Source organism: Salvia splendens, chromosome 9 (genome assembly GCF_004379255.2).
Source record: "Salvia splendens isolate huo1 chromosome 9, SspV2, whole genome shotgun sequence".
Taxonomy (NCBI): domain Eukaryota; kingdom Viridiplantae; phylum Streptophyta; class Magnoliopsida; order Lamiales; family Lamiaceae; genus Salvia; species Salvia splendens.
In genome coordinates this window covers 24,445,076-24,467,786 of record NC_056040.1, presented here as the reverse complement: position 1 = coordinate 24,467,786, position 22,711 = coordinate 24,445,076, and the positions used below count along the sequence as shown (strand labels likewise).

Below are 22,711 nucleotides of genomic sequence, written 5' to 3'. Positions count from 1 at the left end.
CATAGTTCTTTGCCGAGTCTCCCACCAGTAATCGGCAGCACCTGACAGTTGAAAGGTAGCACCAGCAATGCGCTCCCTATCTGTGCACTCCATGACCCTGAAGATACGCTCGAGGCCGCGTATCCACTCTTCCGCTTTGGATGGGTCTCCTTGTCCGTCAAATTTTGGGGGATTCTGCCTTGAGAACGTAACTATGAATCTTTCTTGTTGAGGCGGGGGTGGAGGTGGTGGTGGCGGTGGTGGTGGAGGTGGTGCCTCCACGTGGGGTTCTTGTCGTGGTTGGCGTGCACGTCTTGGCGGCATTCTGATTCAATATCCAAAAAGTGTTACTACAATTCTCATCCAAAATTACCACTTTCTCAAAATTTTCTTATAAAACCTTCATGTAGTATAAGATGCAACACATAGGATATAAATCAAAATCAAAATTCTCATTAAAAGAAAGAAGGCCAACATTGTTCCCAAGAGCAGATCGTACAGAAAGCAAAAACTGAAAAGACAACGAACTATTCTAATTCTAGACTACGACTCTATCATCCTCATCCATAGGCCCTTCCTCCGGGTCTTCGTCGTCGTCCTCCTCGGAGTTCCCTGGCAGAGCCTCCTCATAAACATCTTCATACCCTTGTTCACCCTCGTACATGCTCACATACTTGTCCTGATACACGACCCTCTCTTCCACCTCCTGTGGGGGCTGCTCCTCTCGAGAGTCCACCAGTGCACAATACACGGCTTTCCGAAAGCCAGCCATGTCGCCCACCATGTCGTCGGTAGCGGGCTCATGCCACGTGTACCTCCTCGCCGTTCTTTCGGCCCACTCCTTCCAGCTATCGGGAAGCAAATCTATTAGCTTCTCAATGCCGTCATGCTCTGTCACTCCGAACTCCTGAGCTGCCCTCCAGAGGGTGTCGAAGTGTGCCACGAACTCGATCAACGGTACGTGATCCTTCTTCCGGTACACTCTATAATCTCTGAGCACCCTCTGTGCCCTAAGTCTATCGCGATCACTCCGTCGCGGGGTTCGGAACATACGCGCCATCTATAGAAAAAACAGAAACAACCGCCTCGCGTATAAAAACAGAGTACATAACCGAAGAAGAGAGAGAGAGAGTGTATGCACGTATCACTGTTCTAACCCAAACCCGCTGGTGTTCAAAGGCCAAAAGCTCTTATCTATCATAGGTCCAAGAAGCACTAGTGAAATTCTATCACGTCTAAGTTCAAACATTCAAAAGGCCAACACATACTCACATAAAAGCTCACATCAACATTCACGTCATCAAATCATCACACATCAGCCACATGCTTTCATATAAGTTCATCATACATCAACAGTTCATAACTCAAATAATTTCCAACTTTTCCACATCACGTTGTACCCTTCCACATGTCTCAACATTTACTTAAACTTTACATAAAACATTTTCAACACCAAAATCACAATTTCCTCCACTTCCATATACTTTCCAAAATTTCGAAATTTCCATTACCTCATTTCAGGTTGAGTGCGATGAGTCGGATGTTGAGCCAATGACACTTTTGAAAACTTACTCCAGTCAGAAAAAGAATTTTTTTGGGTCCAGAGCAGAAAGAGAAAACCTAGGCTCTGATACCACTCTGTCACGCCCGCATTTCCTAAGGATAGGAAGTACGGTGGACCGCGACTAGGGGAGGAATAAAGAAGCGGGGAAGAAAGGGGGTAACAAGAATATTTGACCCAAAACATTTAATAAAGGAAGTTCACTTTTAAACACTGTACTTAAGACGACATTACAAAAGTTAAAGTATTCAGAGTTTTAAAGGAAAACATTGTATCGGATTACAAGCAGCGGAAAGACCAAAAGACAGATGCTGCCATGTATGACGACACGACACCATCCAAAAGACCAAATAAAAATACTATTTCAGCTTTGGCTGCTCAACATCCGTCATCCCCATCGTCGCTCAACCTGCACATTAAGAAAACAACATGCAGGGCTGAGTACTTATGCACTCAGTGGACACACGCCAAAAACATAGTTTGTCATGCCATAACAGTGTAACATTGGGGTTTTGAGTATAATGAAAATAACCCAAGTACACAAAATACATTTCATAAATTCGACTGCGCAGTCATTTTCCGATATTGCCACCCTTATTCCCTCAATCATACACTATCTGATCCAAACCATGACAAGGGGCGTGGCCACACCCCAGGTCATCTAGACCGGCCAACTTGCTCTCAGATGGCACCCAGTCTCGTGTACACTAGCCTGAGGGTTCGCAGCCCAACAGACCCGAATTCGATTAAACATATGTGGTAAACCACTTCAGATAGGTTTCAAAACGAAATAATTGGCAAGACAAACAGTTCACCTCCATAAACATTTCCGGAACAAAGTCCGTATTTAAAGATAACCCACATAAAAGTAGGGTAGAAAAGCCCACCTCGATTGCTTAGTTTTTAAAACAGTTCCCTTCAACCACACTTTCCTCGAAAAAGATCACCCTTTTGAAAGATAAATAATATCATGATTAGAGTCAGAAGAGACGAGACTTTAAACGACAATGCATGATTCCTACGTGGACGACTTCAACATCTAGCACGTTACACGTACATACACTTAACAACATATTACAAAACAAACACACAAAGTCACACGTTCGAAACACACCCCGCACGCAAACGACGTACCCAAAACGCGCACACGACACACGAACACAGCACTCCAAGTCCTGGCATACCCTTACTGTGCAACGGCTCACTTGGCTCGGAAAGGTTCGGAAAAAGCTCGGAAAAAGGATCGGCGTCTCGGCCTGGCTCGGTGTCTCGGCCGCTTGGCTCGGCACCTCGGCCGACCGTCTCGGCCGCCTGGCTCGGCACCTCGGCCGCCTGGCTCGGCACCTCGGCCGACCGTCTCGGCCGCCTGGCTCGGCACCTCGGCCGCCTGTCTCGGCACAGCTCGGCACCTGTCTCGGCACAGCTCGGCACTTGTCTCGGCACAGCTCGGCACCTGTCTCGGCACAGCTCGGCACCTGTCTCGGCTCAGCTCGGCACCTGTCTCGGCACAGCTCGGCACCTCGGCCGACCATCTCGGCCGTCCGGCTCGGCACCTCGGCCGACCGTCTCGGCCGTCCGGCTCGGCACCTCGGCCGACCACCTCGGCCGTCTGCTCGGCGCCTAATTTACACCCCTTTTCCTCTGACCCCCGATTCTCAAACCCTATACGACAAACACACCACGCATTCTACATCCCAAAACACACCCAGACACCTGGGATCATCCCTTCCAGACTCTCCACAAATCTGCCCTAGGCTGAACCCAACACTCTCGGCCAACACACACGAAAACTCTCGAACCAAACACTGATTCCTCCGAGCCATCTCTTGGCCAAACACACCCACATTCATCACAAAAACATATCACTCAGAATCACGCCAATTGCACATGAAAACATCTCCCAAAAACATACAACTCGCGAAACTGCGCAGTTTACTTGCAAAAATCATAATAAAATCATACGACATCCAATGAAGCTGAAATTTACACACCACACAAAGGACACATTAACCTTTACACAGATCAAAATTTCGTACCCAACGGAGATCGTTTGCTTAGTTAAAAAGGGGTCGGAACCCACTGCCAGTTACTATCAAAAACATGCTCAACCATATCATATAGCCACAAACCCTAATCAGCATCTAAACCAACCAAAACGTCCTATATGCATGAGTTTTCGAATTAAACAAGGGTTAGGGGTTACCTTCCCCGGATGGTTCAAACGAAACGCAAAAGCTTTACTTCCTTTTCCGACTCCGATTCACGACGAAGGAGGGTATCACCTTGAGGAATCCAAGAAGGTGATAAGAGGGGGTGAAAGGAAGAAGATAAAAACCGAGAGGGAGAAGGAGGGAGACTTACCAGTGAGAGAGAGCAACTTTGCGAGAGAGAGAGGGAGAGATTGAGAGAGTGACCGAAAAGAGAAAAGAAAAGGAAAGGGGAAGAAAAGGATCGGTTATGTGAGGGTGGAGGAAGTTGAGAACATCATGGGGTGATGGGGAAGGGATTTCGAAAATGGGGAGGGAGAGAGAGGTTTAAATCGATTAATTAGAATTTTAAAACATAGCTGAATTAATAAAACCAAATTTTAATTTGTCTAGGTAGAAAATCCCACATCCACAACAATCAAATAAACACAAAATATTTTCCACACCATATTTTAAACACAAAAACATAGAAAAATTTCATCCTTAATTAAAAGAATAAAATTCCACAAATTTTCGGGTATTACAGATGTATCATTGTTGATGGTAATTAATTACTCCCTCTGTCCGCGAATAGGAGTCCCGTTTTTCCATTTTAGTTCGTCCGCAAATAAGAGTCTCGGTTCACTTTTATCATAAATGGTAATAGGGTCCCACCTTCCACTAACTCATTCCACTCACATTTTATTTAAAACTAATATATACAAGTGAGACCCTATTCCACTAATTTTTTTCCACTCACTTTCCTTAACATTTCTTAAAAATCGTGTCGCTCATAAATGAGACTCCTAATGGCGGACGGAGGGAGTAGTACGTTAGCATCAAAATCTAGCATGAGTACACCTGATCAATTGCTAAATCATCATTTAATTGCTAACTACAACTAATTTAAGACCATAGGATTTTAGAAATATTGTGGTCTACAATTTGACATGTGTAATTTCCTTTTTCCTTTTTAATTATTAAAAAGATAATAGCAACTATCAAATTTAGGGTTTAGAAAATGTCAATACGTGTATGATACATCAACACTAAGACATGACAATGTCAATACAATTTCATATTGACATTGTACAAGCATTGTATTGACATATTATGTGTCGTGTATTGATATAAAGTTGTTAACAAAAATTTTGAAAATTTTCAATTTTTTTTTCAGATTTTGACATCGGAAAATATGCAAGTGAGATCTCGTTGGAATCCTTATGAAATTATCTCGTTGTAAATTGACCTTAATACCCTTATTGACGTTTTTTGTTGATCATATTGATATTCCGGGACTGATGATCTAGGCCCTGGATTTGAATATCTAATGACTATTTTTTAATTGTAGTTAGCAATTAAGTATTGAATTAGCAATATAATACTCAATTATTTTATGTTTTTAGTAGGTTAGAAATATGACCTCACTAAAATCACTAGCTAAGATAAGAACAAGGTGTTACTTTCCTTTGAGATATAATAAGCGAATATTAATATTAATACAATTATTAATCGGATTACCAACTATTTGAGATAAAGCGCACAACTTTAATTATTGTATTTAAATATTAAATAGAATTTTATGGGGATGGTGAGCAAATAATTGGGAACTCTACAATTTATTTTCGGCAAAACACATCTAAATTGAAGCTTTATGTGCTCGTATATAATTCTAAATATTACGGAATTAAAAAGTACTGTTATTGTACTTGTCATATTCTAAAAAAGTAGTGTGTATGTGTGTCTGGCCAAACGATAGAATTGTTAATGCTCGGAACAAAAAATCACAAGTTCAAGTTCACCGTGGCATGACAACCTTTAAAAATTTATGATTATTTGCCAACCCAAAATATATCTGTACATGGTGTAGATTTATATTTCTGCACGAGTATAGTAAATGACTTATTTATTTTCTATCGCGTTATATTTTTTTAGTGTACAGTGTCGTGCAACATGGAGAACAAAAGTTTTGTTGAAAAATAAACTGGATTTGAGTCCGAGAGATGAATTTTGACGGACTGAAAAAAGAAATTTTGAAATGGTAAAATATGTTTTAATGAAAGGCCAAAGTATGAAACATTGATCCAAAAATTGTAGAAACTCTAACTAAATTAGTAGAAACACCTAACAAAAAATATGTAGATGTTTTGTTGAAAATTTAACTAGCTATTAATTGTCGTTGGATCAAATATTTGTTGTTAAGATATTGATCATTGGTTCAAAACAATTCTAACTATAAAATGAATTCATTTATTTGAATAGTTCTAATATTAATTAAATAACATAAGATATTATGAATTTTATTTCAAGATAACTATCCATTTTATTATGAATTCTATATGTTTAAAAAACTATAGTTTGAGAAAGAATTGGAGTTTGCATGCTCTTATTTTCAGGATACGATTATTGAGATTGTAAAGTGTTACTATATTTTATGCATGATTGGGTCTCATGACATATTATGTAATAAATAATGGAAATAGGTTGATAATGAAAAATAGAAAATTGAATAATTGATGACGATAGAATTATAATGAATTGGTTTGATTGAAAGGTTAAGTAAGAAAGACTTAATCTATTTGGTTTGAATGGAAGTTTAAGTAGGAAGACTTAAGATCTTCCTCACATAATTGTGCGTTGGCGAGCATATAATTTATAGAGGGAACAACTAACATTGAGAATTATGATCAAAACCTTGTCTTAAATTAAAACAATGCAGAAATAGGTATAGTGATTATATCAGCAAAATGAAAAAGAAAAACAAGAAACAAGCCTACTTCACTTAAGCTATGGAATGATTATTGTAAAGCATGGAATACGGCCACGTATAATCAAGGCTTCCAAGATGCTCGAAAAATTCCATCTGATGTGACGGTAAAAAAAATGGTAAGAATGTTATTTTCCAGTTTAACTTGTTTACATTTTTAATTATTGTTAAATTTTATTAAAATCTTTTGCAGGCTAAAGAGAATAAGGAAATTCTCGGATCTCTTTATCAAGACTCATACACTAAAGGATTCACATGAGATGTGTTTGCAACATGCGAAAGAAATTGAGGTAATTTCCTTTCATGTTTCAGTATCCAAAGTGAGAGTTTAGGAGGTAATTCAAATTAGCATACTTCTATATTCCATTTATTAGACTATCCCTCACGTGGGATTCCTCTTTCTGGATTTGCAACTTAGGATTAAATGGGGTGCAATTTATACTAAGGGTGTCATTCTCTATGGTGCCATTGAGGGCATGGAACTGGGTGGCTTGTGAATTTCTTTTAGTTTGTAAGCAAGAATTACTAGGTATCAATGAATTTTAGTTTATCAAGTCCATTGCATATAGAAATGACAATGTGTTAGTTGAACTGCTACATGCTCATATTGTAGAGGAAACATCAAAACAATTTTTATACAGTTTATTGAGCAATATGTTTCTATGTATGTTTGCCTAACTTTTAGTTTACTGTATTATTAAGCTATGGTTGTTTCAAAGATTTTATTGACATTTTAAAATGTATTAGCTTATTATCTATTGTTAATTGCTTTCTATTGTATGTATGTTTGTTTGTTTGAAAAAGAAGGTTTTGGCAAGGGCTGAAGAGTTAGTTAATGTGGTAGAACCTGATTATGATGCAATCTTTCTCGAGCTTTTTGGGAGAGTTATAAAAAAGGAAACAGGTTCCTGGAGCTGGACAGGCAACGAGTACCGCCATTGCAGTCGGAAATCGAAGAATTGCGGGAGCTAGTGAAGGTCCTCATTCAACAAGTTCAGGATTCGAGAAGAAGTTAATAGACTTATGTGTGTTTGGTTTGCCATGAACCGTTTGTGGAAGGCACGGTTATGGGTTGTGGCTCGCCTATTAAATACTTCTTTCGGTAGTTATGAACTAAATTGAACTTTAAAACAATACTCCCTCCGTCTCCCATTAATTTGCATTGTTTGACTCTGATACGATCCCACATCAGTTTCACACGAAAGTGTGGAATAGCATATAATAGGGAGTCAACCCTTTACCTTTTGACTATGGTTTTGGGTTAAGTTAGGGTTTCCTATCTTATATGCTTATCAATTTGTTGACGTGAACATGGATCCGGATGTCCTACGGACAGGGGCTACCCGTAGGTGTGACCAAAGGGGTGCCACCAAAAAATGTGGGCCCGAAGGAAAAGGGCAGCAAAGGGGATGGTGGGCCCGTGGCTTTGGGTTTCCCACCTGGCGTGTGCCATCCATGGACGTCCAGTTTAAAAGTGGGATGGATTGATATGATCCCACATCGGTTTCACATGAAAGTGTGGAATAACATATAATAGGGAGTCAACCCTTGACCTTTGACCATATTTTTGGGTTAAGTTAGGGCTTCCTATCTTATATGCTTATTAGACTCGACACGAGTTTTAAGAAATGTAGTGGAAAATGAGTGGAAAAAGCTAGTGGAATGTGGATCCTACTTTTATATATTGATTTTATAATAAAATGTGAGTCAAATGAATTAGTGGAATGTGGAGTTCATTACCAAAGTATTACTCCATCTGTCCCACTACAAGTGATGCGTTTCTTTTTTAGCGTTGTTATGCAAAAATGATAATAAATAGTTAAAGTAGAGATAAAGTAAAGTAAGCAAGATAATAATGTATATACGACTCACTTGTTGCGAGAAGGAGGGAGTAACCAGTAAGTGTGCCAATTAATTGGGGATGGGCGAAAAAGGTAATTGGTGTCAATTAATGGGGGACAGAAGTATTTTTTTTCTATGTAAATTTGAATTTTATTATTCTTTTGAATTATTTTATATAATTATTAAAATATAGTAAATCCTTATATTAATTTGAAAAGATGAAAAATATTTAAAATATTAGAGAATTTGAAGTGCTCGCAAAAATAGGGCAGAAAATTGAATTATTTGCTAGCACAACATAATGCTCGCAGGTGGTTAAATTATGCGACCACATTGAGGAAATTTTGCAAGCTAAAAGGTGCTCGGATTCCCTAATTCTACTATTTGATTTTGCGAGCACATGTGTGTGATAGGTGTGAATATGGTGACTAGAGGTCCCCAAACCGAACTGAACCGGCCCGGAACCGTCACCGGCGGTTCCAAACCGGAACCGTCGGCGATGGTTCGAACCGTGATCGGAACCGCCGGTTCCACCGGGCCGGTTCAGGTTTCAATTTCATGCGAACTGTAACCGGAGGTTTTGAACCGCCGGTATCGTCGGAACCGCTGGTTCGGCGGTTCCCGACAACATTTCTGGCCTATTTCAGACCTACCTCTAGCCTTTTCAGAAACTGGGTCAGGAATCGCCGGTTTTCGTCAAAAACCGTTGACGAAACCGGCGGTTTCGGCCGAAAAACTGGCGGTTTTTGCTGTAAACCGGCGGTTCCGCCGGATTTTCAAAAATTTGAAATTTTGATTTTTTTTATTTAATCACATTTTCCCCTATAAATACCCCCCTCATCTTCATTTCTACTCAACTCATTCTTGTGTTAACAAGTCTTTCTCTTCTCAATCTCAATTTCTCTATTCTCCATCTCCATTCTCTCTAATTGCTCAAGTTGTTTACTTTATTTGCGCTCATAATTTACTCACGTTGTTCACGTTATCATATTCACACAATCACACTACTCTCTATTCTCCACTTTCAATTTCCATAAATATCATGTCTTCATCTCGTCGTGGTGGTGACCGGGGCAAGGGAATTGCCCAAGATCAAAGTGATACTCGTCGTCGACGTGCCCCTACTAGAGCACAAGTTGCGGAGGAGGTGGGAAGGCGAGCCGCTCTTCGAGCGCAAGTAAGTTCTAGTATGTTTTTGTTTTTTGTTAATTCATTTTTATTAAATTCATAATTTCATTTTTTAACATCTATGTGTCTATGTGTTTTATTTTTGTGTTAGTATTTTTACTTAATTGTATAATTTTCGTAGGAGGAAGAAGATCGAAATGCGGCCTTGTTACCTGCCCTCGCCGACGACCAACAAGGGGGGTATTCACATTCGGCTTCGCATTTCGAATACGATGTGAATCTATCATCGGACGAAGGCGATGATGGATCGCATCAATTCCCCCCTTCTAGCGCCGGCCAAGTTGGCGAAAATGATGAGGAGGCCGATGCTCCTCCTCCTTCAGGATGACAAAAGAAGAAGATGCCTCCAAAGTTGATATCCGATATTTTCACCAAACATTACAAGAAGATCCGAGTGGTAATTCCAAATCCTAATGATTCGACCACTACCGTCGAGACAAGTGAGTTCAAAACACATTGTAACTATTGCGAGAAAGTCTATCCATTTGGAACCGGTGGGGGATATGGTACTCTCCATCGCCATTTGAAGGTAAAACATCCCTTGGAATATGGGCATACTAAGTCCCAAAGCCAAATAAACTTCCCGGCCGACTCATCGTCTCAAACAGGTACCCCTCTATTTAAATATGATCCAAAAAATGTTACCGATGCTATGGTAAGATGGGCGGCAATGAAGCATTTGCCGTTTAATTTTTTAATGACAAAAAATATGAAGTTACTATGCAAACCGCATTTAATGTTGCTACAAAAAAAATTTCCCCCCCCCCCAACTGCTCAAAGATCTAACAACCAGTAGTTTTTTGATAAAAAAAAAAGAGAAGTAGGAAAATTTTTATCTAACTTGGGACACAAAGTTAATATTTGCTCTGATGTGTAGACGGATTCTTTCCAGAGAAATTCTTACATGGGAATTTCATGTCATTTTATAGATAATAGTTGGAGTTTAAATAAACGTTTAATTGGTTTTAGACAATTTCTTTCACCACACACCGCACAGGCAATTGCATCTTTAATTATTCAAGTTTTGAATGATTATGATTTATGTAACAAAATATTTTCGGTTGGTTTTGATAACGCAACCACTAACACTGCAAGTATACCCCGAATTAATTGCGGCTTGCTCCCCGGTGATAAGTGGTAAGTATTTTCACCAACGATGTATATGTCATATTTTACATTTATGTATACAAGATGCTTTGTCTTTAAGGAAAAGACATATTCAACCTATTACAACAGTTGTATCCTTGATCCACTGGAAGCCTCATATTGGCAAGGCGTGAAAGAAGTATTGTCATTCGAAGAAAGTAAGGTACACAACTTTTACTTTAGATGTGTCTACTAGATGGAACTCTACATATGATATGTTTCATTCTACATTAGATCATATAGAATATTTGGTTGATTTTTATAGAACTTTCCATGTTGATGATTTACATCTAACCTCTTCTTTTTGGGATCAAAGCATGAGTTTATTTAAAATTATTCAAAGGTTTTAGAAATGTCACCGTTGAGTTTCCGGGTGTGTATTATTGCACATTCGTTCGTGTTTTAGAACATTGCATGTATATATCACTTGGTTTTAAAACTGCAATGCAAAATTCCGCAAATAATCCTGAATTAATGTGTGTTTTATATTATATGGTTGAAAAATGACTTAAGTATTTCAATGAGATCCCAACGGTTTTTTTGCTTGCAAAAGTTTTGGATCCAAAATGGAGACTAGTTGGTACTTTAAAAATTTTAGAATTTTATTACAACAATTTGGCTTCAATTAATCTTGAACCACTCTGAGCTTTGCAATCGAATGACGAGGACGACGACAACTACATAAACCTAGCCCAAACTTTCCAAGTAAACCTCCCCCACCTCCCAACCCTATAAAGAAGTTTTGAGTTCGACTTGAGGGCTCTCTTTCACGATTACGAAGCAAAGTACAACAGTACCCACCAAGTGAGACCTAGACCCCCCCGTCCAACACAAAACTTTGGCTTCTTCCAAGTTGATGGCCCCAACGCTCAATCCCAATTGTCGGACCTATACGGCTACAGCAGCGGAGGAAGGACGACAAATTCGGCAAGTGAGTTAGATTTATATTTTGACTCACACTTTTCCTTCAATGAAGAAGAAGGAGGTCCCGTTCCCCAATAAATCAACGTCCTAGATTGGTGGGGATCACACGAGAAAGATTTTTCCATCCTTGCATCAATGGCCAAGGAGATCTTTTCGGTTCCGGCTTCCACTGTCTCCGTCGAGTCCGCCTTTAGTGTTGGAGGCAACATCTTGGACGAAAAAAGAAGTAGACTCACCGGGAAAAACATGGGAGCCACCATGTTATTTGATGATTGGTGCTCTGCCGAAATTAGAGACCAAGAACCGGATTGGGACAATCAAGTAGTACAACCCGACCAAGACTACTTCCCCGACGAAGAAGAGTAGGCCAATTCCTCCGATCAAGCCAAATAGGTAAGAGAACTACGTGGACTTTGATTCCAAAATGCAATTGAGCATTGAGGATACGTAGGCATCTCAACTTAAATTTTAAATTTAAGTTGAGCTCAATTCCTTTTCTTTTATTTCTTTTTTCTCCCATTTGTTTTGAATATGTAATTTGTAAATTGTAATCAAGACTTTAAATATTTTGTAATTTATAATTTTTAAGTTGTAATTTGTAAATTTTAAATTGTAATTTGTAATTTTAAAGTTGTAATTTGTATCAATAAAATTGCATTTGTATATCGCATTATTCTAATTTTATTTATGAAAAGTATATTTACATTTTTTACTTGAATTACAATGTTAACAAAAAAAAATTCCATGAACCGCCGAACCAGCCGAACCGCCCGGAACCGGATAGGAACCGGCAGTTCCGGCGGTTGAGATGAACCGCCGGTTCACGGTTCAAGAACCGGAACCGTCAAACCTAGGACGGGCCGGTTCAGGTTCAAGATTTTCTTGAACCGGAACCGGCGGTTCCGAACCGTGGTGACGTATCTTGACCGGAACCGGCGGTTCCGAACCGTGGTGACGTCTAATGGTGACTACCAGAATCGAACACGGGCCTTCATCTGCAATGATAGGAAATGAAGTGTGAAAAGTCGCAAGAGCTGAAAGGCGTTTTCAGCCCAAATGCAGAGTAATTTTTTTAAGCCGTATGATCTATTCAAGTTAGATAGATTAGATCCTAGCCGTCCATTCTTGTGAACTAGTTTAGCTACGTTTTCAGCTCAAGGGCTTTAATTCCCAATTTGTAGTGAATGAAGACAGAATGCAGAATACAATTCCCTCACATCTACTACTTTAATCTTCTTGACTTTCATCTGGTTTCTCGATTGATCTAAATTTTTATTTTATTTCGAAAGGAAGCTGATAATCTCACGGGTTTTAAGAAAAAAGTAAAGAACAATGAGTTAAAAAAGTTAGTGGAATATGAGATCTATTTTTTTATATTAATTTTATAATAGAATATGAGTAAAGTGAGTTATTGGAATATGAGACCTACTAACCATTTATGGTAAAAAAGAAATGTGACTCTTATAGTGGAACAGACCGAAATGACAAAATGTGATTCTTATTGTGAGATGGAGGAGTATTATTTAGTTGTTATGATTTGATTTATTTTCCCATATGGTTAGAATTTGATTTACTTTCTTAGTTTACCAGAGATCTTTTTGTACCACACATACTCTCTTTGTCTGCAAAATGTTGTCCATGTTTGACTCGGCGCGGGTTTTAACAAATGTGAAGAAAAGTAAGTGGAAAAAGTTAGTGGAATGTAGACCCCGCATTTATATATTAGTTTTATAATATAATGTGAGTGTAATAAGTTAGTGGAAAGGTGGAACAATTTACCAAAAATGAAAAAAAAAACAATGTGGACAACATTTCACGGAAGGACCGAAATGGCAAACTGGATAACACATTTCACAGACGGAGGGAGTATTATAAATGTGTGTTGAGTCTTATATTATTATTAAGTAGAATAAAGAATTAAAATATTAATCTCATTCTCTCGTATAGTGTGAAATGCCTCATAGCACTTTAACTAGGATTATTATCTTTTCTCTCTACAAATTTACTCAATTAATTCTTCCGATAGGTAAAATCCCCTATTAGTGTGCTCGTAAAATCCCCTATCGTCTTTTGCTCACAATTATTTACGAAGAGGCGAATGGGGAGCACCAAGTGTGCTCGCAAAGTGCTTGAAAAACACCTCTTTTGCAAGCACACTTGGTTATTTTCGAGGACTTTGATGCTTGCAAAACAACTTTTTTTAGTGACGTATTTTAATACTTCCATAGTCCCACAAAGATTGTCCCATTTTTTCATTTCCGTCCATCCCACAAAATTTGTCTCATTTCACTTTTTTATCATTTTTGGCAGTGGACACCATATTCCACTAACTCATTCATACTCACATTTTATTATAAAACTAATATATAAAAGTAGGATACACACTCTACTAACATTTTCAACTCAATTTTCATTACATTTCTCAATATCCGTGCCCGGTCAAAGTGAGACAATCTTTGTGGGACCGAGATAGTATAAAATTGATAGAGTAAATAAGAGATAAAAAGAATAAAATAATTAATTTATTATTAGAGATTCACGGCCCATAAAATATTCACTCGTCAATCATAAACCTATAGTGAAGGAAGTCTCATAGCAATTTTTGCTCTATCTAAATTCGGTGCTCAAGAAAATGGGGTCTTGTGTAATTATTACTCCACAAAATGTCTGCCCAATAAAAAAACAGAAAAAGGAAAAGCAGAGAATTCCCAAAATACTCAATTTTAACATAAAAAAAATATCCAATCTCATTAAAATCCTTGTGCCACGTGGCTGAAACCCATTCACAGTCGTAAATTTCGTTGGCCCCTTACCTTAGAGAAGAAAAACTAAACAAAAAACCAAACCAATAATCTGCAGAGGAAGAGAGAGAGAGTGTGTGTGGAGACATGGCAGGGATAACATTTTGTCACCACTTAGCCTTCTCCTCTCAGAGGTAATACACTATTTCCATTTCAAATCTTTAATCAACCAAATCATGCTGTAGAACTCTATCTATGCAATGCTTAAAATCATATTTTAGTCCAAGTTTTTGATGTGTAAGTTTCAGATCTTGAAGATATGTATACTTTGCTTAGCTCTATAAATAGATTCACATTAACATTATACAAGTAGTGAGTGATCAAGAAATGAACTTTGCTACTTACTCATATGGTTAATTAATTAACAACCTAGGAATGTGGTTTCAGCAACTTGAGTCCATCTTGGTTGATCATCGGAGCGACAAAGAGGCCACAACTGCACGTAAAAAGATCGGTGACCAAGGCCGAAGTGAGCTTCGTGGACTCTGATGAGGCGAAGAAGCTGATAGCGGTCGATGGCTACGCGGTTATAGACGTTCGCGACAGAACTCAGTTTGAGAGAGCACACATAAAGAACTGCTATCACGTCCCGTTGTTCATTCAGAACAACGACAACGATTTAGGCATGTTATATTATTATAACTAACTCACTCATGTTGCTGCTGTTTGTTTTGCAGTCCATGACTAGTTTTTGTGTGTATGTATAAAATCGCAGGAACGATAATAAAGAGAAGCGTGCACAACAATTTCTCAGGCTTGTTTTTCGGGTTGCCTTTCACTAAGCCTAATCCGGAATTCGTTGAATCTGTCAAGAACCAGTTCTCATCTGAGAGCAGCAAGCTGCTGCTTGTTTGTCAAGAGGGGCTCAGGTACCATTTACTGAGAATTTAGATCTTTGTAATGTTGTAATATCATTAATGTAGATCTTCGACTGGAACGAAAATTGAAGGTCTGCTGCTGCTGCCTACAAATTGGAGGAAGCTGGTTATCAGAACATAGCGTGCATAACATCTGGGCTACAATCTGTAAAACCTGGTGATCAATCCTCTTCTGTTTTAATGGGTTGTGAGTATATATACATATATGTAAAAGCAAAGGTAATAGATACCGTGGCTGCAGGTACATTCGATGCCATTGGTTCAACGGAGCTGCAAGATGCGGGGAAGGCTGGTCTGATTCAAGTTCAAGGCAAAATCTCAGCAGTGCTGGGGACTGTTCTCATCTGTGAGTGTGGAGTTTCAATTTCTAACGTTTCGTGTTTTATGCTGCATTTTTTTCGTTTTTTGAACGGTTGGTTGGTCGTTGGCTAGGTGCATTTCTGTTCATTACATTCTTCCCTGACCAAGCAGAGAAGCTGTTCCAGCTAGCCCCGACAAGCTAAAAGCTCGAGTAATTCGCTAGAACTTAGATTTTGCACCTGAGAAGAGAAATCCAGAAATATACATCACTTGATCATTTTGAATGTTCTAGAAATCCAATCCTTTTAAACCATTTTTCACAATCAGCAAAGAATGTTTAGATGCAAATATATATATAGAAAATAAACATATCAAGTACTTAAATAATGACGTTGAAACTAGCATAATAAAACACACAAAAAAACAAGTTAACCTTTGAAGCCAAATCCTCCAACTGCTCCATTAATATAGTCTCTTTTCGTACGCTGCTTCTGCGTTAGTTGCTCCACGGTTACCCATCATCTTCAGTGTCCGGATAAAACCTGGAAGTGCAATACTCCTCTCGACCAAGTAGCAACAGCCATACCCCAAACGGTACCAGCAACAAATCCGGTGGTTGTCCCTTTCATTGTTTTTATGATAGAAGATTCCTCATCTTCCATCTTCTTAAGCTCCTCAATATCCATTTTAGCTTTCTTTTGATAAATAAGGCTTTGTATTCTGCAGAAGAACCGTTCAGAAATATACTGAGTATTAGGAGGATTTATCTCTTTTCCTTTCTATAGCTCTCCTGTTTTCTTCTTTTCCTATTCTTTCAGTATTTCAGCAGAAACTGATCGTTTCTAACAGAATGAATGAGAAATAAAACGTGATAATGACTGTATCATTGCAGAAACAAGAACTCAATGAAATCAGCACTCTGATAGCATACTACATTTTTCAGGCTCAGTTTGTTTCTTCCTCGGGTAAAAGAAAGCTAAAGGGGAGAGTATCGATAGCATGATATCAAGGAAGAATTAGAAGCTAAGTGGAAGACAAAGAAGGAAAGAAAAAAAGAGATTATATAGAAACAGAAAGGAAGCATGATAAATAGAATCAATTAGAGCTTATAGATTCATTCATGGATGTGTAATGTATTGCAGTAGTTCAGTTCATTCTTCTTGACTGTAATTCTACATCTTTATTTCATCCGTCGAATTTACATAATACAATTTGTCTTTAATTTTGAGTAGCAACGTTCAGGAAAACAATAACTCAAAGAGAAATTAATTGTAGTATAAAGAAACTGAAAAACATCACCAAAGAGTAATGACAATCACAGTATGCAAATGTTATCAAAATCTGAAATTGAAATAAAACTTCCCATCCTAATATCTAACTAGGGGTGGATCGGTACGGTATACCATACCGAGAACGCCATAGAACATTAGAATTCACCAAAGAAACTGAAAAACATCACCAAAGAATGGAACCCGCCCCCCCCCCCAAAAAAAAAAAAAAACTAGCTCGAAGCTGAATCATAACAAAAATTAGAATTCAGGAATCAAGTATCATAACAAAAACCAGCAACAGCTTTTGCTAATAATGTCTTCACCACTCCAGGAGGGCCACAAAGAAGTATACCACCTGACGTATTCCAACCAACATTAGGCAACATATATTTCCACTTCCTCAACCGGATTGCTGCACAGATTATATATGCTTCACACCTGAGATCCTAGTACTTGGTCAATTTTTAAAATGAAAGAATCACAATAAGATTAAAACAAAACAAATCATGAGATGATGGCACTGAAGCATCATGATATGTAACCCCTAGATTCATGTACCTCTTGTTAGCAACAAAGGAAGCTCATCAAGAAAGAGTTTTGAAGAAATAAGTTTTGCACCAAGATCAAGATAGCTAGTGATGTACCCACAAGGAAACCACACAACTAAATTTGCTTGTTCATTCACCTATCTGTGATGGCCACGTTCCAAACAAAATTCAGAAATTCGAACTTCTATACTAAATAAACTGGAAAACGAGACCCTATACACATAAGATTACTTCAGTATAGCATCCTGGCAATTCTATATATACTAGTATATTACATCCTAGCTAAAAACAAGTCAAACGAGCCTAAGCATATAACACATTATCAAATCCATAGAGATATAGTGGAATTGCAGAGTTAGATAGGTTATTAATCTGAAGCTATATTTACGTACTCACTCATATACAGACCATTGTAGATACATTATACTACTCATCTCATGGCCCATGGACTTTGGAGTAGTAAGGAAAGACCATGATACAGCAGAGATAACTAGTTCAAATTGAATTCCTTTCTCATCACCAACTGCAAAATCTCCAATTACAACCATTTAATCATTTGTTTACCTGGAATAAACACAAGGAGTAACTACATCTTGCATCCATCATCACAAACAGTACCATGAACCTCTACACGATTTAGGTCATTAGATTATTGTAGAAACTGCATATTATCGATAATTCCCATCCAAATCGCACAGGACTACAACATAATTTATAATTGAAAAATTCATGAATCCACCCTCCACAACTCCATCTAAAAATACGATATAAATAGGACCAAAATTCAAGCACAAACATAATATGTGAGCTAAAATAAAGCCAATACGATTTGAGAAAACATCTCATAGAGCTAAAAATTAGTAAACGGAAACCAAGAAAATCAGGTTTCTAGGGTACTTTACGTTTAAAATAACGGATATGTACCCATTTTGTTATCCCTTCCATATATGGGAAAAACGCCACCCATATTGGCGCTTTACAATTTAGAACCGTATGTCGTCGTATTTTATGTAAGTATAGGTAAGTTCAAAAACGCCGACGGGGTTGGCATATTACGTGAGAAACGCCACAGCCATCTGCGTGTTTTACGCCTAAAAACGCCACAGATGTAGGCGTGTTTATACCTAAAGACGCCCATGGAGTTGGCGTCTCCACCATAAACACGCCTACCCCGTCGGCGTGTTTGACTCATTCTTCCAAACATTAGTCTCCCAATATTTGATGGATTGTTATGATAGTATATATATTGTAGTGTAATTTATATAATTATTTGATGGATTGTTATGGTATTATATGTTGTAGTGTAATTAATAGAAATATTTTGACCAGTTGTTATGGTATTATATGTTGTAGTATATCTAATTTTTTACCAATATTTGATAGATTGTTATGATATTATATGTTGTAGTATATCTAATTTTTTACCAATATTTTGGCTCACTCTACATAATGATGAATGTGAGAATAAAACATATTTATTTGTGTTTTAGATTATTGCAAATAGTATGACGTGGTGTGTCAATTTATATTGGGGTGAAAAGATAATTCTCGGACCAGTTATTTCATATGATCCTCCTTTTGCCAACGGATTCATTATGTTGGATGAAAGTATTTCATACGATAAGCTTGTGGAAACAATTTGTGAAAGGATGAGGATAAGCATATTTGAAAACAAAGTTCAAATAGTATGGAAACGTAATATATTCTATGGATCTTCAGTCACGTTTATAGGTATGCTACTAGAAGATGTATGCATGCCACTAATGTTTAGTGAGATTATGGCTACATGAGGTCAGATTGAATTATATGTTGAGTATTCAGCAAATACTCAACAAAATAGTCATCATCTCATAAGTTATGATGTTGGTACGTCTACGAGAGGCCAAGAACCATATTTCGCTGCAACACAAGATTTTGATGTTGGTACGTCTACGAGAGGTCAAGAACCATGTTTCGCTGCAACACAAGATTTTGATTATGGAAGCGTGCATTTAGGGGACAATGACAACTGTGATGTGGTTGAGGACATAATAGGTCCTGATAAACCCGACCCGGATAGTACAGACTCAGATGGTGATCCGTCGGATGATGAACAATTTATTGCTTCAAGACCATCCATTCCAGTTGGAGAAACAGCAGTTGAAGAAACAGTGGTAGGAGAAACAACAGTTGGAGGAAGAACAGTACGAGGAAGAGTAGTTCCACAGTTCCCACAGCGTGGAATGAACTATTTTCGCACCTTACCAGGTCCATACGATAGTTTTGATCCAAAGAACTTTGAGCCTGCTGATCCCAATGTGCATTATTGGAGTGATAAAGATCCTAGCAATGTCGGTTTGCACACCAAATTTAGAACGAAGTTGGAATTGAAGTCAGCTGTGACTTTTTGGCATTTGGAAAAAATCCGACAATATACAGTTGTTGAAAGTAAAGGAAAGAGATGTCATGCAGTTTGTAAGTGGCCACAAGGAAATCCGAAGGATACCTCATTACCGAAATATTTGTGGGAGTGCCTAGCAACAATGAGAAATCATGATGAACATTGGAAAATTAGAGTGTTTAGCACTGCTCATACTTGCATGGGGGATCGTAATTATAATGGGCATGCTAATCTTTCGTCGGGTATGATAGTGTTGAGTGTTCGACATCAGATAGAAAACGATCCTTGCTACAAGGTAAAAACAATTGTGGCGAATATTGAAAATAGATTTCATGTGAAAGTCAGTTACAAGAAAGCATGGTATGCTCGGAGGACAGTTATTGAGCTTGTATATGGTGGATGAGAGTGGTCATTCAAAGTTTTACCAGCTTATTTGAATGAATTGCAAAGACAAAATCCAGGCACAATTGTCGAATGGTTGCATGATGACAAATTAAGCAACGGTATGAACAAGGTTTTCAAGTACGTATTTTGGGCTTTTGGTCCAGTTGTGGAGGCTTTTCAACTATGCAAACCAGTTTTAACGGTTGATGGAACTCATCTACGTGGACGATGTCGAGGTAAAATTCTTATTGCCGTTGGATTTGATGCTAATAAGAAATGTTTGCCTATTGCATATGCCATTGTTGATGAGGAAACCATAGAAAGTTGGAATTGGTTTATGGAACGTATTAGACTTCATGTAGCCAAGCATGAAATATATGTAATATCTGATAGGCATGTGGGAATCATAGATGCAATGAATTCTCACATATGGAAAGAAGAACCCATAGGTCATAACAGATTTTGCTTGGTACATGTTAGAAAGAATGTGTTGCAGAATCACAAAGGTATCATGGTGAAAAGACTTATTTGGAAAATGAGTATTGCTACCAAAAAACGCAAGTTTAAGAACATATGTCGCTTACTTCGAGATGTCAAATGAGGCTTTGCAGTACCTTGATGCCGTGGAGTTAGAAAAATGGAATTTAGCGTATGACAAACACAAAAGATGGGGTGAGGTGACCACTAATATGGTGGAATCTTACAACAATGTGTTGAGAGGCGCAAGACAACTCCCAATTAAAGCTTGCATTGATATGATATTTTGGAGGACAATAGAATGGCTCTATGAGCGGTCAATTGCATCAACACAGTGTGCCACACCACTTACCCCGTGGGTGCATGAAAAGGTGTGCAAAAATTATGTAAAAGGTCAATTACATAATGTGAGAGCACCAAACACAATTGCAGGGCTTTATGTGGTTTGAACAAAACGTCAAATTGGTGGAAAGGGTGGTAATAAGTGGAAGGTAAAGTACTTGGAGTCGAACGACAAATGTCAAAAGTGGCAGATGTGGAGACTTCCATGTTCACATGCAGCGACAGTTGCGCAGTTTAGAAACGACAACATGTTGTCGCTTGTTAACACGTATACCACACAAGTGTTTGGGTACACCAATATTCTACGGTGTTCAATCCACTCAGACACCAAGATTATTGGGACGTGCCTGAATTGACTTTGCAGTGTTCACGAACTCAGTTAATGCCTCGAAGTCGCGGTCGATACCGTACAACTAGGATTCCTAATAAGATGGATGTCCGTGAAGCTGACCAGCCACGAGCCAGACGCCGTTGTAAACATTGCCGTCAACCAGGTCATGACAGGCGCAACTGCCCGACTTCTTGATTGTTTGGACTTATGCCTTGTTTAATTGTCACGGCCGCCCTCACTAAGGATAGTAAAGACGGGAAAATCGTGATTAGGGAATGGACTAAGGAGCGGGGAAGAAATGGGGGAAAACAATGAAAGACAACATCTTAAACAAAGCTTCAAAGAAAAGTTTTAATCGATTAAACAATTAAGCAGCGGGTTAATATCTCAAGGTCAATAATGTCATAAAGTAGTTTAGAGCAAAATGAAAGACTTTATCAAGAACGATTCGAAACAAGGCAGCAGAATAAAGGTATCTAGAGAGTCATAGGGAGACGCCTATGTATGAAGACACGACGCATCCGGAATTTCTTAAGGCTCGACTCAACATCCGCCGCAACATCACCGCTCAACCTGCACATTGGGAAAACACATGCAGGGCTGAGTATTTGATATACTCAGTGGACACACGCCAAAATACTTGATAAAAGTTATGTCATCCATACCATAGTGAACTCGAGTTTTAACATTTTAGAAAATAATATCATCGAGTATCACAAAACATTTTCGTAGACTGGCCAGTCAAAACAATCTCCCCACTTTCTCATCAAACAATCAATCAATCACATCCTCTTACCATAGTGCGACGAAAGTGTAGCTACACTATTCGCCCACGAGACCGGCCGACTAGCAAGGACGGCTCACGACCCCCTCTGTGTACACAGCCTGATAGGGTTTGCGGCCCTACTCAGACCTGAATTCGTTTCACACATAGACCTATAGCCTAACGGAGCAAGCTCAAATGAACTAGGCATCAGGCAACAATCTCAACATCACACATAGCCCTATAGCCTAACGGAGCAAGCTCAAACGAACTAGGCATCAGGCAACAATCTCAACATCACACATAGCCCTATAGCCTAACGGAGCAAGCTCAAACGAACTAGGCATCAGGCAACAATCTCAACATCACATAGCCCTATAGCCTAACGGAGCAAGCTCAAACGAACTAGGCATCAAACAACAATCTCAACATCAAAACAATCATGGCATGACATAACACTTTAAACCACCCTTATAGATCCACAATCATATTTTTGAAACGTAAAAGAGTTTTAGTAAAGAAAGCCCACCTCGATTGCTTACAAATACGGTTCACAACTTTATTGAAATCCTTGCTCTTCATACCCACGTACGCACAACAACCCTTATCAACATCATAACCACATAATACAACACAATCAGTT

General features: G+C 38.5%; 1 protein-coding gene across 4 annotated transcripts; it reads left to right on the top strand.

The window, feature by feature from the left end:
• The first annotated feature begins 14,392 nt into the window (after window positions 1–14,392).
• LOC121746604 (rhodanese-like domain-containing protein 9, chloroplastic) lies at window positions 14,393–16,807 on the top strand. Of its 4 annotated transcripts, none has more exons than XM_042140501.1 (7): window positions 14,393–14,528; window positions 14,782–15,017; window positions 15,110–15,263; window positions 15,344–15,429; window positions 15,514–15,618; window positions 15,705–15,783; window positions 16,516–16,807. In XM_042140501.1, the coding sequence occupies exons 1-6, from the start codon at window positions 14,482–14,484 to the stop codon at window positions 15,773–15,775; spliced, it is 699 nt and encodes a 232-aa protein (XP_041996435.1). In that variant the 5' UTR covers window positions 14,393–14,481; the 3' UTR covers window positions 15,776–15,783; window positions 16,516–16,807. The 4 variants fall into 4 exon arrangements, with proteins under 4 accessions (XP_041996435.1, XP_041996436.1, XP_041996437.1 ...); XM_042140502.1 differs by lacking the exon at window positions 16,516–16,807 and adding an exon at window positions 16,073–16,352; XM_042140503.1 differs by lacking the exon at window positions 15,705–15,783.
• The last annotated feature ends 5,904 nt before the right edge of the window (window positions 16,808–22,711 follow it).

Coding starts and splice junctions, on each gene's coding strand:
- LOC121746604 (XM_042140501.1), top strand. CDS start 14,482: ATGGCAGGGATAACATTTTGTCACCACTTAGCCTTCTCCTCTCAGAG. Junction 15,018..15,109: donor GAACAACGACAACGATTTAG/GCATGTTATATT, acceptor ATAAAATCGCAG/GAACGATAATAAAGAGAAGC. Junction 15,430..15,513: donor GCTACAATCTGTAAAACCTG/GTGATCAATCCT, acceptor CCGTGGCTGCAG/GTACATTCGATGCCATTGGT.